The sequence below is a fragment of the Aulonocara sp. 'chitande type north' Nkhata Bay genome, linkage group LG9, assembly GCF_057382095.1.
Source record: "Aulonocara sp. 'chitande type north' Nkhata Bay isolate Kocher_YH1m ecotype deep benthic linkage group LG9, A_spYH_male_GT1.1, whole genome shotgun sequence".
Taxonomy (NCBI): Eukaryota; Metazoa; Chordata; class Actinopteri; order Cichliformes; family Cichlidae; genus Aulonocara; species Aulonocara sp. 'chitande type north' Nkhata Bay.
The window spans coordinates 4,261,992-4,282,773 of NC_141352.1; the positions used below are offsets into that span (position 1 = coordinate 4,261,992).

The 20,782-nt window shown below is 38.5% G+C and overlaps 1 protein-coding gene across 3 annotated transcripts; it reads right to left on the minus strand.

The window, feature by feature from the left end:
- Positions 1 to 1,403: 1,403 nt before the first annotated feature.
- Positions 1,404 to 9,389, minus strand: LOC147321455 (uncharacterized). Of its 3 annotated transcripts, none has more exons than XM_086305380.1 (5): positions 9,098 to 9,389; positions 7,555 to 7,623; positions 7,396 to 7,444; positions 2,008 to 2,100; positions 1,404 to 1,735 (listed from the first exon to the last, which is right to left on the minus strand). In XM_086305380.1, the coding sequence occupies exons 1-5, from the start codon at positions 9,235 to 9,237 to the stop codon at positions 1,424 to 1,426; spliced, it is 663 nt and encodes a 220-aa protein (XP_086161506.1). In that variant the 5' UTR covers positions 9,238 to 9,389; the 3' UTR covers positions 1,404 to 1,423. The 3 variants fall into 3 exon arrangements, with proteins under 3 accessions (XP_086161506.1, XP_086161509.1, XP_086161508.1); XM_086305383.1 differs by lacking the exon at positions 9,098 to 9,389 and adding an exon at positions 8,875 to 9,076; XM_086305382.1 differs by lacking the exons at positions 7,396 to 7,444; positions 7,555 to 7,623; positions 9,098 to 9,389 and adding an exon at positions 2,918 to 3,156.
- Positions 9,390 to 20,782: the final 11,393 nt, after the last annotated feature.

The following is a 20,782-nucleotide window of genomic DNA, read 5'->3' on the forward strand; positions in this document are numbered from 1 at the left end:
TTTTTTCTTTAAAAAACAAAAAAGGGTAAAGATTTTTTACTGGTATGTGGACTGGTTATCGAGCAACATGAAAGACACATGTAAGGCTCCAACTAGCTAATGTTAACTGACAACAAATGATTTAATAATGAAATTAATAATAATCCAATGTAATATGAGTTAAGATTATTTGCATATTTTTAAACCTAAATTAACAGACCATTACAAACTTCCATCAATATCTGCAGTAAGTGGTGGAACAATTACACAAGTTAATATAATGTGGGAATAAAACTGGCTACACTCAAAAAAATAATTCATTGGATGAACTTAATTTCATCTTGCCACCTATATTCCATCTAAACAAATCATGTTAAATCAATCCATCTTGATTGTGTTGTTTCAACACTAAATATGTTTGTAAGTGTAACATAATTTAAACATTAACATTCAGTTAATTTGATTTTTATTCAGTTAACATGTTTGTACCAAGTTAGTCTAATTAAATTAATTTAAATTCATGTTATATTGTTTAAACACTTTGGCACATCAAAAGTCAGTCTTGTTACATGAACTAGTAAAATATTTGTTTGTTACACCAATGTTAATCTTGTTGAATGAACAAATGTAATTTATGTCTGTAGTACTTACACCAATCATGTTTCAGTTAGTGTTTGTATTGCTTATGTAAACATTACTTTTAATTAAATTAATGAAACATACATAAATGATAACTTGCAAAACCATCTTTTATTTTGCTTGAACATTCTTAAAACAGTTGGCAGGATCCCAGTTCAGCCTAGCTTTCTCCCCTTTAACCATCTCATACCAAGACCACAGAACTTCCAGATCAAGACATGCTGACTGAAAGAAAAAATACAATAAAATAACCCTAACCCTAATAATAAAAATGAAATAAGTCTGTTGAATAGTTTGCAGACAAAAAATATTATCCCCAAAGCAACTTTCGTAAAATGTAGTAAAATATGCATTGCAAACAACAATATGAATTTTAACACAATTTAAAGCTCAGACATAACATTCAACATTACTATAATATTACAACATTACTATGTTGCTTGCATACATTAGTTCTCCATTTAATCAGGCTGTATCCATTAATAGTGACTTTATGCTATTTAACGTGTGGAGAAAACATTCAATTTTGAGCATAACTGCTCCACTCAAACAATTTGTGAAAACCAGTGTGCATTTGCCTTTGTAACAATTGCCATCTGGCAAAAATCAGTGTTTACACTTCAAGTGTATAAGACTTTAAGTTATGGACGAACAATCTTTGTGTAATAGCCACAGAGCAAACCACATAGTTTATATGAACATTTTATAACTTACAATTTTAAACTTTAAAACAGTAAACACATATTTGCATTGCAGAAACCTTGAAAAAAAAAATCTGGCTTGCATGAGTCCGTTTCAAGCTCATTCACCCCATTAGCTTGTTTTTTAGGAACTGTGCCTTGGATGACAACCTCTGTCCATCCAGCTTCATGATAATCTTTTGCAAGACTTCAAAAGTGCATTTGAGCTCCGGTGGGTAGCTTAGGTTCAGACAGTATATCAGTCCAAATAACAGAGCACAAGCAATTGCAATGCTCCTCAAACCAGTGAGAACCTCCACGCCTTCAATCAGGACACCGATGTTCTCTGGGTCATCTCCAGGCTCCGCACCCTCCTGATGTATGACATACACTCCCATCACAGTTTGTTCCATGGCTTCAGTGTTGGCCTCAGTGTTCTGTGACGTAAAATATAATAATACATTTGTTTGAGTCTACATATGAAAAAAAAAAAAGGAATTCAGCAATCAGCGTGAATATGCTGATATATTTACTAAATTCTATGTCTCTGGTTTCACACCTCAGAAATTTGACATGAAACAAAACAAGGACCAATTGCAATATCTTTTATTCACATGTGGTGTCACATTTTACCATTTCATATATCGAAATTACCCATAACTCCTGGAGCAAATTACATAACACAGAACAACTTGTGAATATAACTGACCGTATATTCCTTCACAAGTTTCTCATGGTCTTCATTCAGGTAGACACACAAGGACTTCAGGATGCATGCTCGTCTTGTATGTATTGTGTCATCCTAAGAAAAAAGGGAATCCATAATGACAATATTTAACTTTTAGGCAGCAGTTTGAAAAAGGAATACTTAGTTTGGAAGAGTCCAAAAGGCCACATGGTAAATAGACTGGTTCTTATATAGCGTTTTTCTACTCAGAGCACTCAAAGCTGCCTTTATACAACAATTCATTCACCCAATCACTTTTTCTAAACTGTTTAAACGGCCTGTATTTATATAGCACTTTACTAGTCCCTAAGGACCCCAAAGCGCTTTACATATCCAGTCATCCACCCATTCACACACACATTCACACACTGGTGATGGTAAGCTACATTGTAGCCACAGCCACCCTGGGGCGCACTGACAGAGGTCGAGGCTGTCGAACACTGGCGCCACCGGGTTTAGTGCTTACTGTCTAACATTCATACACATTCACACTCCGATGAATGCATCGGTGAGCAACTTGGGGTTAGTATCTTACCCAAGGATATTTGGCATGCACACTGGAGGAGCTTGGGACCAACCCGCCAAGCTTCTGATTAGTAGCTGACCTGCTCTACCACCTGAGCTACAGCCACCTCAAAACATCTGTCTAAACCAAATCAGACACAAAATGAGGCAACACTAATGTTTTTTTGGGGTTTTTTTTTCCCCATTTTGATCAAAATTAACCATACGATTTTATCAATTACTTATTAATATAAGACTGATGCTTATATAATTTGTATAAAATATGAAAACCTCTTAGGACTTTTGCCTACCATATGTATAGATATCTTTGCTCATAAAATTGCCAGATTATGGGCATAAAATGTTCTTAAGCACAGAACTAACCCACCTTAGAGATGGCCACCATGATGTGTCTCATTTTTCTGCCAGCCACCCCACCTTTGCCTCGAAAGAGCTCCATCATGCGTAGATATATTATATATTACCTAGATATATTATATATTTTTTTTTTTTTTTGCACTAACTTGTCTTGTAGCACCTTGGTTCCTGGAGGAACGTTGTTTCGCCTCACTGTGTATTTTTAAACTGTATATGGTTGAAGTGACAATAAAGTTGAACTTGAACTTGAACTTGAACTTGGAGTGTACAAGTCTAGCTCATAAAAGAATCTAGATAGCAGCGGTACTGTCGATATGCGCAGGAATTCCTTGTCAATCTGAAAAACATGAACAATGCACTTATAATATGCACCAGAGGAAGGACATACCAGGAATTATTAGCTGTTTTATCACTATGTTATGTCAATATTAGTGAAGCAAGAAATAACTGGTCAACCATAAACACACTCTAAAAGTTAGACATATAGGACATGCACCTCTTTCTCGGTGAACAGAGCTGGCCATCTGCTTTTAAAATCTGCAATAAAGGGCTGTCCTTGAATAACTTCTTGCCTTCTGTACGAAAAAGTCTTCTGCATTTTCATTGTCACTATATTGTCATTGTTTCTCTTCTGAACCTCTGAAAGCAGTGCAATTCTCTCTTTTTCCAGGCTGTCAGTGGTTTCTCCTTTTGGATACTGCGGACAGTAATTGACTTCTGCTCTTCTAGGCTTTTTCACATTCAATGCTGCCTTACTTTTGTCTTGGGCCTTGTTCTTTAGTGAATTTACCAACACCTCAGCACAGCCCAGGCCTCTCAGTTTGGTCCGGACATTGGCCATTTTATACTTGAGGCTAATTTTCCAACCATAACAGCCATTAAAGGATCCCTGCTCCCTCAGACAAGGATGCTGTTTGACAAGGGCTTCTGCAACTTCATTCAGGTCATTGTCAGTTGGATAGACTTTAAATTTTATTATTTCTTCAGCCAGCCTTTCTAAAAGGTGGGATTTCAGTTTTGGTGAGGGGGTCAAATGAGTTCCACCAGCAATGAACTCAGCATTGGCCTTTTCAAGTTGCAGTTCAGCCTCATAGCTGAAACGAGGGACTGTGAAGACACTTGGCCACACTGACAGTCTTGTAGACGGTGATGAACCTGACGATGAAACGGGCCTTGTATTGTCTGTGTCTGAAGAGCTTGAAAAGGAATGTGTTGGACTTCGCACTGGTTGACATGTCACTCCATCTTCTGTAAAACTTTGCAACTGCACACTATCCAAGTATACAACCTTTAAAGTTGCTTTATCATTAATTTCAGAGATCGCAGTCAGATTTACAAAATCATTTCCGAAATCAGGATCTTGATATTGAAGACGAAAATCCTGTTGCACTCCAAAATTTGTCTTTATTTCCTGACACAATTCCTCAATGGAGTCTGATATCCCAGCTGGTAAAATTAGTTTCCTGGCATCATCTTCTCCGAGAATGATCCTCAGTCTTATGGGCTGGGCCATCATGTTGACCTGGACAAATATCAAATATTTAAAAAATAAATAAAGATGTACTCATTGACTATTGTGCGAGTGTGTGTAACAAATTCTAATGTCAACGATAATTTGATGATGTCACCTTGGCCTCGAGGAATTTTTTTACTGGAGAAGTGAATAGTGCATTTTCCAGATTTGTCTTGCATTCTTCTAATTAATGACAATTCTTGCATAAGATGCTTAAAAGAAATCTACTCTCAATAAATTAAGTAGCAATTGGTCTGCAAAGTATGATGTATTATTTACTGTGCCAGGTGATATAGGGGGAAAATACTTACAAACATCACTCCTGTTTACCCTGCAAGTTAGTGTGTCTCTTCAGAGTAACCAGACGCAGGCCTCCCACTGAATAGGCAGCTAACGGGTAGTCATCGAGTAGTTCCCCATGCTCAATCAGAGACACCTCTCTTGCATGTGACATGTCAAGCTCAAAAGCTCTGAAGTGCTCTCGATACCAAGCAGAGAACTTTTTTACAAAAAAGTATATTCTGCCATGCAAAATAAAAATCTGCAGAATTTCTGCAAACTCTGGCAAACCAAATATTTGCCCATGAACAACTATCATTCCTGTGCTGTAGTTCATGCCATTGTATGACACGCTTTTTGTAATATGGACATCAGTTTCATCTGGTAATCTTTGCTTTATAGCTACTGCGATATCACTTTTCAGAACATCAATTGGTACTGATGAGCCAACATTTACCATTAAAGGTGTCTTATGGTCAGAAGAGTGCAAGTCAGAGGCAATCACGAGCTGATGTTTTTTGGCAAGTGTAACAGGTATGTTCTTAAAACAGTTTGTATAGCGAGCAATTTGTTTAAAAAAACTATGTTTCGCCTCAAATCTCATTGTCCATTTGTGGACAAGAGGCCCAAAATGCCGAATCAGAGCAGGGTAGTGCTCCAAATAATGATGTTTAGGGAGAAGACTGTTGTTTGGAAAAAGTTCTTGGTATCTCTGGCGATGTTCACTGATTTTACACTCAAGGTAGGAAATCGACTCATCAGACTGGACAGGGGCTACAACAAGCTCCACAATGTCCTTCAGATCCAAAACAATATGCCATGCAGGTTCATCCTCTGGAACAAGTGGACCAATAATTAGAGGCAACAAACGAAGCAGAGACCAATTTTCATGTGCATTTCCACCAATATTTTTTTTTAATGAGAAAGTCTGGGGAATTGCATGAGGCCGGTTGGTTTTATCTGCCCATTTATACTCAAAATTTTGGATCAAGTTGTTAAGTTTTTCTAAGGTGAAATACTTTTTAGAGATTAAAAAAGAAAAACAATGCGCAAGCTCCACTGGTATTATGCCCTCTAGCAGATCATGTGCTACATCTGGAGGGTAGCCTGCAGTGACATGAAAATGGCTCAGATTCTTACTCAAAATACAATCTCGCTTAACTCCACAACAAGCACTTGCTGTTTCTTGTGCACGCTTCAAATGGAATTCATGAAGTTCCGGTGTTCTATGCTCAAAATCACCAGCAGTCACTGACTTTATTTCAGATTTTTTAGCTGTACAGAATCTGCATATGTATTCAGCAGAAAAACTTTCCACAAAACCTGCCAGCCCATGGGCTCCTAGGTTGTCAGCTATGACGCAGCTCACAGTTCCTTTAATACACTCGTTCAACTGACTGATGAACACACCATGTTGCTCCAAAGTTACCAGATCTCTCAAAAGTGGATCAAAGACTTTTTCAAACCCAAATGTCCTCAAATCTTCACTCTTGCAAAGGATTGCCAAATAAATGGATGAAAGGGCTGAATGAGAACCAGGTGGTAAATTGCCCAAGACCCAATATACACCACAAAGCTTGTGCTTTTTCCGTGAGGTCCCAAGAGGATTACAAACCTCAAAATCATCAATATAAAGGTTAATAGAAATTCTCAACTTCTCACCATCTAGAAAGCTATTTCTTTTATAATGCTCCCCATCTCGAAAAGATCTGTAAACCCTCTGATCACCATTCAGATTCTCTCTATTTTCTTGAGCTATTTGTTCTTCAATCACTCTATCCAGCAATTTATTGTGACTCAATATTTCCTGCAATAACTGTAATAAAGGGATGTACTGAAATGACTTCCTTTGGTCTATCGATAAAAAATACTCAACAGGCTCTACAACCCTAAAATTTTGTATGTAGTATAGTTTTCTTTTATAAGGAGTGGCAAGAGGGCCACACTTTCCCAATATTTTAGCCACAGGGTTAGAAACACATACAGAATTTGCAAGCTCTTCAATAACAGCCTGACTAATATGGAGGTTATGGCTCTTAAAAATTTCTGTAATTGTACGTTTTGTCAGAGGTACACTAGCTGAACTCAACAGAAAAACTAACTCCTCTAAGAACTCATCTAATCCTTTTGCTGGAACATGAAATATGTGTTCCAATTTCCACAATATTACTGCTAATTTCCGTTCAATTAGTTCGGGCTGATTTTCAACAGCACTATTATCACATTCTGTCACTGACTCACTATAGGATACATCTTCAGAACAGCTAGCCCTTACATTATCAGAGGACTCTATCACTTGAACTGGGTCCACACGTGTAACTACACTGGCTTTAAAATCTTTAAGTGTGTGTGGATGATGCTTCCTCTTTTTGTGTGTATAAAATGTATTGTAAATATTTGTCTTGAAAGGGCAACCAAGAAACACACAACTAACTGTCTCGTTACTTCGCAGATGTGTTCCAGTATGGACAAAAAAATCTCTCTCAGAGAAGACGTCACTGCAGTCACATAACTCACATTTAAAAGTTACTGAACTTGAAGCTGTCTGTGTAAACTGAGATGAATGAGCTTTATAGACATGAGTGTTCAGTCCACTCCAAGTCTTAAATGTGCACGGACAATTAACATATATGCACAGATAATGTTGACCTATTCCGTAATGATGATGTAGTTTATAATGTTGAAGTAATTTGTACCTGCTGCTCTCTCTGGTAACACAATGCTTGCACTGCCACATACACGTCACTGATAAAAAATGAAATATGCATTAGAAAACGTCAAGGAGATTAAACTTCTGCATCATCCAAAAAAAATAAATAAATAACATAATAATAATAAGGCAAACATGAACTTACCATGTATTGTTGAGGAGGTGCATAAGAATCTCAGAGCATGGGAATGTGGCTTTATTTTGTGATGTATTTCTGGGGAGAGAAATTAATTAAAACAAAGTTATTACTCTGACAAATTTGTGTTAATATCTACATACTGTGAAATGTGAAGACTGTTACGGTGCGTACACACCGAACGCGATAGACGCGACCAGAGCTTCAGGTTTACATGTAAAGTCAATGGAGGAGCACGATGAAGCGCGACTGGGGGTCCAGCTAAACTTCGGAAGCAGATTTGCATTGAGAAAACGCTTTTCTGCCTACTTCACACGACTGACGCCTTTGAAGCGCGAAGTAAAATACGCACTGCAGTTTGTGTGGTGCATTTTGTGCATTCGCGCTTATCACGTCTACCGCTCGAGTTGGTAAAATCTGCGGGACAGCAGCTTCTCAAACTCGGCAAGGGACAGAAGGTGGTACAGCTGAAAGCGGCCGTCATCCAGACGGAGCTTCTGGAGCAAGTGGTGAAACTCACCAAACTGCTCACGCTTGTGGAAGACCTGATGGACCCAGGTACAGTGAGGACGTCCTTTAGGCACTGCTCTGCTCTCCACAGCAAATAGAGAAGGGAGACTCTTTCTTCAAACGCTAGATTGACAGCTGCCATTTTAATAACATACCGTCTGCCACTACTTCCTCCCAGATCTCTTCTTCATACGCGTGAAAATTGCATATAAACCTCGACCAGTTCATGCTGGACGCGCTTCGAGGTGCAAATGTGCACGAGATCAGCTAGGGGCATCTATCGCGTTCGGTGTGAACGCACCGTTAGTCAGCCTAATGCAGAGCACCAGAGAAACTATAACCCAAACAATTATCCACCTAAATCATTCTGAATTCAAAAATTAAGTGAATATATTACAAAAAAGAAAATGCACATGCAATTATTGTGACAGATTTTATCTTACTCCTTGTTATTAACTCCCCTAAACGCTGGTTTAGTTGAATTAAACCTTTCATCAATCCAGTTAATGCGGTTGCCCGCGACTAAACTCCACTGACAAAAACTGGAATTTTAGATAGAGCATCATAAAACACTCATAAAATCACCAAAACCATGTCGGTCAGTCTTACCACTACTACCAACAATCACCAACTCCGGTTAAGCAGAAAGTAACCCTTCATTCATGGAGCTATATGCGAAGACGTTACGGCTCTATGCGGCTTTCCCGCTCTTCAAAGTTAGCTAACTCCAGAGAAGAAAAACAGTCCTACCAACGCAGATAACCATGAAACACACCTCATTCAAAGTCGACAGAAACAAAAACAAAAAAACGAACTTACCAAAATAACCTCATCAGTTTTTGCTCTGTTGCAACAATTAGCGACTCCGGTTAAGTTTTTAAAAAAAACATTAAATTCACCGACTTACATTTGAAAAATGTTTGGGTCTACAACCTCCCTGCTATATATAAATCTCCACACTACACAGGTAAAAAATTTTAACTAATAGTATTTATCTCTCACTCCACTAACCTAAATAAATATATCAAGAAATATTACTTACCTCACTATCAGGTATGCCAAAGAAGTAACTCCACGTGCGCTCGTTAACTTCTCAACGGACCTTTCCGCATCCGGTGGGCGTGGAGCATGCGCAATACATGACGCTATCAGAGCCGTTGGTTTGATGGACCTCATTCTCATTGGATTGCCATGAACGAATTTAACTCATCAAAGTTTTCTTTGATTTATATTCAACAAAAAAGAATGAATCATTTAATGAGCATAAAAATGATTTCTTCATGTGATGTAAACATATTACTACTTTGTTAATCAAACACATGCCCTAGTTGATTTTTTTGAGTGTAGTACAAGCTTTTTTGCTGCCACAACATAAAGGAAACCTATTTTAAGGTCGTTTGTTTGGGATGTTTGCTGCTCCATAGAGTTTTTATTCTTCTTCTAAAAAGTATTTGTATTACTATCAGTGTGGCTGCTCTATTGGAATTCTGTCAGCAGTAACATCACCAGCAGGTAAGTAAAACTTTAAACAGCTTTATAGGAAGTTCTAATTAATATACAAAGATAAGCAGGTCAGGAAGGGCAAACAAACTAAAAACACACACGAGACGAGGGCCGAGGGCTAGCATTTCTGACATTCAATAGTTACCTCATTGTTTTAACACATAAAGCAAAAAATAAATAAATAAATACTAGCCTACACACTAACTACACAACACTACACACTAACTGTACTCTTGCCCTCTCTCCCCATCATTTCTAACCCCTGTGGCTTAGTTTACCAAACCACTAAACTAAACCCAGTCATATTCCAAGAGCACTGATCTTGAGGGGAGCTGCTCGTGACGGGTGTAGCTGATGAGTACCAGGCCTGCAAGGCTTTTATTAGAGGAGACAGTTAGAACTGGGCGAGTCCCCTCACCCATAAGCTCCATCTAAACTTACTGGATACGACTCACAGGATTAAAGTCTGGACTTGTTAAACATAACCTGATCTAGACTTGCTGTATTGGGGTCTTGGTCCCACAGACTGACAGGAAAGGAAATGCAAATTTCATTCCACATATTCCTCCTTTAGCACTGCTAAATGTCACTAAATAGTGTGTACTTGTATGTTGAAGTACTACCCAAATTTTGTCATTTGTAGTACAACAATGAATACTGTGACTGGTTTATACAGTCTAAACATTTCCATGGAATAATGTCTTTATTCCTCATAGGAATGCTGCTGGCGACATAACATGCTATAATAGTACACTTCTAAAACACAAGATGTTTTCATTCAGTATATTGAAGGTTTATTCTATATATTTGCAGTTCAGTCAGTATATTCAGACTTATACCTTTACGTTTCACACTAAAGTAGTAAAGTAAAGTATTGAGAACTGTTATCAGAAGGTCAGTGGTTCAATCCTTGGCTCATCCAGTCTGATAATCAAATGTCCTTGGGCAAGATACTTTACCACACACTCGCACACACCAGTTTGAGGTTGATAATTTGGTTTAAATAATAAGAATAAACCGCTATATAAATGTGAATGTAGTTGAAAATGCTTTTAACTGTAAGATATTGGTACAACCATTACCGTTACACTTTGAGCTGCTGTGTAACCTACTTCTATCAGTTGTCCTTGAAATGCATCTACTATACTGGTGGTCTTCCAGTTGATGGTAACCTCTTAAGGCTGAGAGACTGTGTACTGGGACACATATAAGACGAAGGATGTCAGAATTCTTTCCAGTATTAAAATGACCCAGCACAAAAACCTCTGTCATACTTAAAGAGAGTTTATGTTACGTTGCACAGATTACACATCAGCCTCATACAGCAAATTCCAAGCCAACCTTAAAGTGTAAAAGGAATGATTACTCAGTTGTTGTGTCTCCAGCTATCCATGCCAGTGTCTACAGCAGACTATAATCTACACCTATGATTTTGAGGACATGGGCATTGGTGACTTAGGTAACTGGGAAACCAATGGTCACTATGAGATAGAAAGGTGTCTATGAATTGGGCACTATTTTTCTGGTTCTTAAAACCAATCAATAAATACTTGCACAATAATGAAAAACCTGTTTTATTTGGATTAGGATAAAAGCAGCTCTGCAAATGAACAAGTAGCCAAGGTTACCGATGATGAGATGAGCTTGTACTGTTAGAAATGTTGTGAGCAAAGAAGGATGTACCACTGCATGTTATTAACTGATGGATGCTCTTAAAACTTGAAATAAGTTGGCTTGAAAGACTCAAAAAAAACACAAAAGAATTGGAAAACACTCATCTGGTCATATATGTAGCCACAAAATCCATGCAATAATGTTGCACTTTTACAAGGTCACAAGCAAAGTGATATAAATATATGGTCTCATATGAATGTCAGCAAAAACAACCAATGTTTTAAAGGCTTAACAAACTTGTCTGACGATGTTTCTTAGAAGGTCTCTGCTTTTGTTGCCTAAATAATAAAAAATAACATCACATTACATCGTGACGTCCCCTTGTCACACTGTCAGCATGTCACTATTTATTCTTGCCGTTGCTTCTGTCTCTGTCAGTGCAGCATCTGTGGACTGTAGTAGTTTTGCAACTGAATGGGTTTGCTAATGCAAATATATGATCACATTTTAAAGCATACTGGAATACTTTTAAATACTATTGCTGTGGACACAAGGACCAACATGCAAATGGATTTTGTATATTTATGAGCCAAACAGAAGTTTCCGTGTAAATATTCTAAAGGCAGAGAATTCTAATGGCCTACACTATTTAGAAAGCACACAAATGTACTTCTAATGATGAAACCATCCATTACTGGATAATAAATCAGTGTTTCTCATGTGCTGCTAACTAAAGGACTGAATATCACTTTTTCACAAAAGCCATCTTATCATCTGTAAGGCAAACTGTGATGGTAGGTTGCATAATCACTGTTTATTTGTGGTGTAGTTAATGTCACAGCCTCTAGGAAACACTGCCTTCTCTTGCACTGTGTGGTTTTATGTTCTTGCTTTTATTATTCCTCCGTCTGCCCCATAAATCTTCATTTCAGTCTAAAAGTATTGTTTACCATATTTTATTCTTACATACATAAGATGTAACAATACTTTTTTAAATATGTAAATTATTGTTTTTATTTTATTTTTAATGTAATTATGATTATGAGCACTTTTGTGACTTATGTCATTTTGTAAATAATAATAATAATAATAATAATAATAATAATAATGTTTGTTTTTAAAGGAAAAACTAATTTAACCCCCCAAAATATAGAATAATGATTTTAAACCATTGACATGGCGTCCGGGCATGAAATGTTCATATGCACAATTTGCACACAGATGTGTGTATGCACTGTAACAAGAGTCAATGTGAGTACCACTAGAATAGCCACAAAACATGTCAGCATGCTCTTGAGAAGCTCAATGTGTGACACACCAATTTCTCCCATATTTTTGCAGGAGGCACCTATGTCGTCTGCATTACTCACTGATGTCAGTGAAAGCTGTGCGTGTCTGAGGGACACGCTATGATTTCTAAAGGTTAATGCATGGCAGAAATAGAACATGAGTGGGTTTGATAATCACAGGCAAACAAAGAAGCGGTGATACACCATGTCAGCCTGAATATGCAACTGTGCATGTTTGTATGTGAAAGACACAGAGAACAATGTGTTCAGTGTGCAGCAAGGATGTCTACAAATAATAACTTTAGGGATGTAAGTGCACCTGGTCTTTTATAATGTCTTGTGTGTGTTTTCTCAGAATTCAGTGCTCTATCAAAGAGTTTCAGTGCGTACCATTTATAACAGCATGAGGTACTGCAATGTCTTCTGACATGTCTGGGCTGAACTTAGAGGTTTGTCGCTTCCTCAGCATGCCAGGACCATGAGCATCTGTGAGTTTTGTTCACAAAGAAGCAGCATGTTGGAGTGCTGGAGACCTGGGCTCCATAATTACCCTGCTGATTTGGCATGGGATGAGTTGAGATGAAGTACAAATGGAAATTAGGTTGCAAGCATATGTAGAGCCTCTTATAAGGATTCCTGGATACTAATTTAAAGTGAGTTTGCAGATCTATCTAAAATGTGCATAACACAAAGAGTCTAAATGTAAAATATTTGTGTTTCACACTTATTTACTCCATAATTCCATATGTGGTATTTCAAATTGTGTTGCCTTAGGTTCTGGGCTGTTAATAAATAAATAAACACTGATTACATCACAAGAAACCATTGCCATTCACTGAACGAACGTAGAGCCTAGAAACCAAAACCGTCAGAGTTATTTTATTTCAACTTCTTTTTAGACAGATAATTTTCATCCTTAGATTGTGAAAATGACCTCATGACCTGTACTTGTCAAAATTACACAGACAAAAAAGAAGAAATTGCTCCAAGCTGCTAGCAGAGTGTGAGCACAAAGACACATTAGTGAAGTAATTTCATTCTTCTAAAAAGTTCCTTTTTTGCCAGAAAAAAAACTATTGAAAAAGTAAAATATCCAGTTGTTGACATAGTGTATATTCTTTAAAAACAGCCTGTTTCAGTTTAGGCGTTGTTTTCAATACATTGCGTGCTCAAAATATTTTTCAAATTTCTTCTTGTTGCATGTTGAAGTTCTACTTGGAACCTTGTTAAGATGCGAAAAAGCAAAATATGATTTTTTGCCATTTTTCAAGTGGTCTTTTGATCGGGACTGTATATAAATACTAATAATGCTACTTTATTATTATTATTCATGCTTTATTAAAATGTGCACAAACACACAAAGGAGGCATGCTTAGCTCTTAGTTTTTACACTGTATAAGAGATAAACTGTTAAATTTCTAACATCAAAGATCATTTTCAAGGAAAAACATAAAAAGACAATTACTGGTTAGCTTTAGTTAATCCATCCATTTTCTTCATTTGCAAAGCCAACACAGAGAGACAGACAACAATTCACTTTCATACTCACCAGTTAACACCAACTGCATGTCTTTGGACTGTGGGAGGAAACCAGTGCACCCAGAAAGAGCCCACCCAGACACAGGAGAACATGCAAACACTACACAGAGGGCCTGGCATCTGCATGTCACTAAGGCCACCTTCTTGTGTGGTAATGGTGCCAACTACTGCACCATCGCGCAAGCCCCTATCAAGTAAAAGTTTAACATTTTAAAAAAGCTTTAATCTTCTTCTTCTTCCAGCTTTTCCTTTTAGGGGTCAGTAATTATTCTAAGTCATTATAGTGAAAAGAGACTCCTACAGGACCTCATCTGTAAACCTAGTGAATGTCCTTGTTTTTAATCTCAAGTGAGGAGAAACTAACAAATTTTCTCCCTGCGATTAGAAAGAGCAAATCACAGTGTGTTTAAGGATAAGATAAGAATAGAATGGTGCTTGTCCATTTAGTGCTCTATACACATTTAAACAAGGCATTACAATAGTCTGAGCACAGAGAGACAAAGGCATGACTTGCATGCTTGACTTATTTTTTTCAGTTAAACTGTAGAACTTTTAGCTTGTAGTTGAGTAATGCCTGTTAAATTAAAGAAATAGCAATATGACATTAATTTTACATGTGAGTAAAAGTCCAGAGTGGAGTATTACACCAACATAACACATGCTGGATTTAGCAACTGAGCAAAAAGGAGCAATCACTCAGATGTACAATAGAGTCACTCACCTATTTTTGATAGCCAGTAAAGTAAGTGAGGTTTAAAAGAAAGCTGGATGTTATCAGCGTGTCATTAAATGTAATTAAAAAAACTGAAAGATATATACTAATGGAAGAACATAAAAAGGAAATAGTCCAGGTGTGGAAGGACTGAATCTTGCAGAAACCCACAGGTTGGAGAAACAGTGTTACAGGAGAGCTTGGTTGCCAAACAGAAAATGTTCAATCAGATAAATTGGAAGAAAACCATTCCAACAATGAGCCGGAGATACCAGCCAAAACCTTAAACCTATTAAGTGAAAGATTATGGGCAACAGTACCAAAGGCTGGACTCCTGTGTTCTCCGATAATCCTGTACTCCATTGTATTATTTTATTGTATTATTGTGAGGTCTTTATCTTACAATATAAAACACCTTGAGGCAACTGTTGTTGTTATTTGGAGCTATACAAATAAAGTTGAATTGAATTGAACTGTAAGATAATACGAATAAAAATTATTTCCTTGCATCAGAAGCAAATAAAAAATTATGAATGATGGTGCCCACATGTAAGCGTGCACAGAGAGTTAACAATGAAAATGTTTTGGGATGTGTTTATCAATAATAATTATAATTATGATAATAATAATAATAATAATAATAATAATAATAATAATAATAATTGTGAGTTAAAACTGAAAATGTAAAAAAAAAAGTTAGAATTCGTTCAATTTTAAAATGATACGAAATGATTAATCAGTATCTGGGCCCAAAATGTGCAAACACTCAACACAGGAAATTATTGCAAGAGTTATTTTATTCAGTCAGACTTAAGACATGCACGATACTACAAATATAGTTATGTGTCATTTGTGTGCAAAACTACAGTCTTGTGCACAAACTGTGTGTTTGAGAGAGAACTGCCTTTATTAGTAGATTCATTTTTACAGTGGGGCAAAAAAGTATTTAGTCAGCCACCGATTGTGCAAGTTCCCCCACCTAAAATGATGACAGAGGTCAGTAATTTGCACCAGAGGTACACTTCAACTGTGAGAGACAGAATGTGAAAAAAAAATCCATGAATCCACATGGTAGGATTTGTAAAGAATTTATTCGTAAACCAGGGTGGAAAATAAGTATTTGGTCAATAACAAAAATACAACTCAATACTTTGTAACATAACCTTTGTTGGCAATAACACAGGTCAAACGTTTACTATAGGTCTTTACCAGGTTTGCACACACAGTAGCTGGTATTTTGGCCCATTCCTCCATGCAGATCTTCTTGAGAGCAGTGATGTTTTGGGGCTGTCGCCGAGCAACACGGACTTTCAACTCCCACCACAGATTTTCTGTGGGGTTGAGGTCTGGAGACTGGCTAGGCCACTCCAGGACTTTCAAATGCTTCTTACGGAGCCACTCCTTTGTTGCCCGGGCGGTGTGTTTTGGATCATTGTCATGTTGGAAGACCCAGCCTCGTTTCATCTTCAAAGTTCTCACTGATGGAAGGAGGTTTTGGCTCAAAATCTCACGATACATGGCCCCATTCATTCTGTCCTTAACACGGATCAGTCGTCCTGTCCCCTTGGCAGAAAAACAGCCCCATAGCATGATGTTTCCACCCCCATGCTTCACAGTAGGTATGGTGTTCTTGGGATGCAACTCAGTATTCTTCTTCCTCCAAACACGACGAGTTGAGTTTATACCAAAAAGTTCTACTTTGGTTTCATCTGACCTCATGACATTCTCCCAATCCTCTGCTGTATCATCCATGTGCTCTCTGGCAAACTTCAGACGGGCCTGGACATGCACTGGCTTCAGCAGCGGAACACGTCTGGCACTGCGGGATTTGATTCCCTGCCGTTGTAGTGTGTTACTGATGGTGACCTTTGTTACTTTGGTCCCAGCTCTCTGCAGGTCATTCACCAGGTCCCCCCGTGTGGTTCTGGGATCTTTGCTCACCGTTCTCATGATCATTTTGACCCCACGGGATGAGATCTTGCGTGGAGCCCCAGATGGAGGGAGATTATCAGTGGTCTTGTATGTCTTCCATTTTCTGATGATTGCTCCCACAGTTGATTTTTTCACACCAAGCTGCTTGCCTATTGTAGATTCACTCTTCCCAGTCTGGTGCAGGTCTACAATACTTTTCCTGGTGTCCTTCGAAAGCTCTTTGGTCTTGGCCATGGCGAAGTTTGGAGTCTGACTGTTTGAGGCTGTGGACAGGTGTCTTTTATACAGATGATGAGTTCAAACAGGTGCCATTCATACAGGTAACGAGTGGGGGACAGAAAAGCTTCTTACAGAAGACGTTACAGGTCTGTGAGAGCCAGAGATTTTCCTTGTTTGAGGTGACCAAATACTTATTTTCCACCCTGATTTACGAATAAATTCTTTACAAATCCTACCATGTGGATTCATGGATTTTTTTTTCACATTCTGTCTCTCACAGTTGAAGTGTACCTCTGGTGCAAATTACTGACCTCTGTCATCATTTTAAGTGGGGGAACTTGCACAATCGGTGGCTGACTAAATACTTTTTTGCCCCACTGTAAATAATGCTTTGAGTAGATTTGGGGTCCAACCTTAGCTTGACATGAAGTTACAGTTGCAGGTGGTACAGCCCACAGTTATTATTATCATCTAATTATCATTAGTAAAACGTTGCTGAAGTGGATGATTTATCATTGATTGGTAACCAGAGAAATAACACTGGTGAAATTAACAGTCCAGAGTCTCTCTCTCTCTTTTTCTGTTAAAATAGGAGTGGAGGAGTCACAGGGAGATCACATATTTCTAGACTATTTTAGCCCTCATTCCACAAAGAGGCAGGGGCTCTTTAGGTTTCACCCACAGCTGGATTTCACAAACCCTGTCATTCACTAGAACGAATGACATGACCTGAAAATGGAAATGGCTGACTTATTGTGGTCAACGCTGGTAGGCTGCTGTGCTTTATTTTAATTTATTTTATTTTTGATATCATACAACGTGCACACATGTCCTGTTACATCGTATACATAATCATAGTTACCGTTACCAAAACATGCCAGGGTCATTTATTGGTAGCCCTGGCACGTCCTGCCATATGAGTAGGGCCAGATACATGTTGAACAAAGTTAAAAGAGTCCATAATGCTCATGCACTCCTCAGTAGTACTGTCTGATGAGTCATCAGCATGAATGTTTAAGACCCTAACTATGATAATCCTGATTAGCTTAATAATAGAAGATAAAAAGGCTACAAAGTCAGAGAGAAGAGATGCAGCAGAGCCAGGCTGGCAGTATATTAAAATATAATACAAGGGGTGAGCTCTTGCAATTTTGGTCATAGTCATCTCAAAGGAGCTATAAGACCCTGAAGAGATCATCTGGCATAAAAATGACTTGGAAATAAAGGCAGTCCCACCTCCTTGGCCAGAAATCCATGGTGCAGAGAAAAAATGAACAGCGATATGATTCTAAAAAATGTGAGACTTCCTTCTCATACTGCCACGTCTTAGAGATAAACAGAGAATTACATTTCCTACGGCAGAACATTAAAAAGAATGACTTGTTAGCAACAGAGCGGGCATTAAACTCCATCATTTTACCAAAAAGAGCCACTCGGTACAGAGTTTAAGGTTTGCAGCTAATTGGAGTGTGTATTCAACACTTTCAGATGACAACATGGGTGGATAACAGAAGGAAGCATGCAGCCAGACTAAGCCTAATAGTACCTGTCAGGTAGCAGCCAAGGAGAGAAGCTCTGTTGAGTCCCGTTGATCACCTTCTTTAAAGTCTCTTTGAAGGAGAACATGGGAACCATGTTTCTTCCCCTGCTTCTTCTGGCAGAATCAGAAATGAAGGCAGAAACCTATTAACATCCACTGTGTTGGTGGTGATCCATGTGAGGTTAGAAGTAGGGGCAAGATTTCCAGGGGTTTTCCAAAACTACACCATTTTGCATTTCATATACTTTCTTTGTTGCATTATGCTGTTTCTGTGTTAAAAGCTTTTCCATACATAGGCACCAATTATATAAAGAGGTAAACACCTTACCCAAAGTGGGTCGCTGGTGAGCTGGTAGATACAGTGGGGCAAAAAAGTATTTAGTCAGCCACCGATTGTGCAAGTTCCCCCACCTAAAATGATGACAGAGGTCAGTAATTTGCACCAGAGGTACACTTCAACTGTGAGAGACAGAATGTGGAAAAAAAATCCATGAATCCACATGGTAGGATTTGTAAAGAATTTATTCGTAAATCAGGGTGGAAAATAAGTATTTGGTCAATAACAAAAATACAACTCAATACTTTGTAACATAACCTTTGTTGGCAATAACAGAGGTCAAACGTTTACTATAGGTCTTTACCAGGTTTGCACACACAGTAGCTGGTATTTTGGCCCATTCCTCCATGCAGATCTTCTCGAGAGCAGTGATGTTTTGGGGCTGTCGCCGAGCAACACGGACTTTCAACTCCCGCCACAGATTTTCTATGGGGTTGAGGTCTGGAGACTGGCTAGGCCACTCCAGGACTTTCAAATGCTTCTTACGGAGCCACTCCTTTGTTGCCCGGGCGGTGTGTTTTGGATCATTGTCATGTTGGAAGACCCAGCCTCGTTTCATCTTCAAAGTTCTCACTGATGGAAGGAGGTTTTGGCTCAAAATCTCACGATACATGGCCCCATTCATTCTGTCCTTAACACGGATCAGTCGTCCTGTCCCCTTGGCAGAAAAACAGCCCCATAGCATGATGTTTCCACCCCCATGCTTCACAGTAGGTATGGTGTTCTTGGGATGCAACTCAGTATTCTTCTTCCTCCAAACACGACGAGTTGAGTTTATACCAAAAAGTTCTACTTTGGTTTCATCTGACCACATGACATTCTCCCAATCCTCTGCTGTATCATCCATGTGCTCTCTGGCAAACTTCAGACGGGCCTGGACATGCACTGGCTTCAGCAGCGGAACACGTCTGGCACTGCGGGATTTGATTCCCTGCCGTTGTAGTGTGTTACTGATGGTGACCTTTGTTACTTTGGTCCCAGCTCTCTGCAGGTCATTCACCAGGTCCCCCCGTGTGGTTCTGGGATCTTTGCTCACCGTTCTCATGATCATTTTGACCCCACGGGATGAGATCTTGCGTGGAGCCCCAGATGGAGGGAGATTATCAGTGGTCTTGTATGTCTTCCATTTTCTGATGATTGCTCCCACAGTTGATTTTTTCACACCAAGCTGCTTGCCTATTGTAGATTCACTCTTCCCAGTCTGGTGCAGGTCTACAATACTTTTCCTGGTGTCCTTCGAAAGCTCTTTGGTCTTGGCCATGGCGGCGTTTGGAGTCTGACTGTTTGAGGCTGTGGACAGGTGTCTTTTATACAGATGATGAGTTCAAACAGGTGCCATTCATACAGGTAACGAGTGGGGGACAGAAAAGCTTCTTACAGAAGACGTTACAGGTCTGTGAGAGCCAGAGATTTTCCTTGTTTGAGGTGACCAAATACTTATTTTCCACCCTGATTTACCAATAAATTCTTTACAAATCCTACCATGTGAATTCATGGATTTTTTTTTCACATTCTGTCTCTCACAGTTGAAGTGTACCTCTGGTGCAAATTACTGACCTCTGTCATCATTTTAAGTGGGGGAACTTGCACAATCGGTGGCTGACTAAATACTTTTTTGCCCCACTGTATTAAAAGGTATAAGCCCATTTCAGACATTGATAGTAATACATTTTAAAGCAGGGGTCTCAAACTTAATTGAGCTGTGGGTCACTGCTGGCACTGTCATCTCTGTGAGGACCACTTTAGTGTTCAAGTAGTCCAAAAAAACAAGCAAGAAAACACCCTCAAATATTTCTGAAAATGTTTTGTTTTTAAAAATTTCAAATATTGCCTAACAAGACAAAACTGTAAATGTGAACACAGTTTTTTTTCTCACTCTTAACTAACTGAAGCCTTTCATTGAACTACCAGATAAACAAACTGGTCTGCTCTTTGTGGCCACACTACTGCTACCATTTTGTTCATATTTAACAAAATAAAAATGCAGATATAAGTGTACATGTTAGTTCTAAACTACTAGTGATATATATATATATATATAT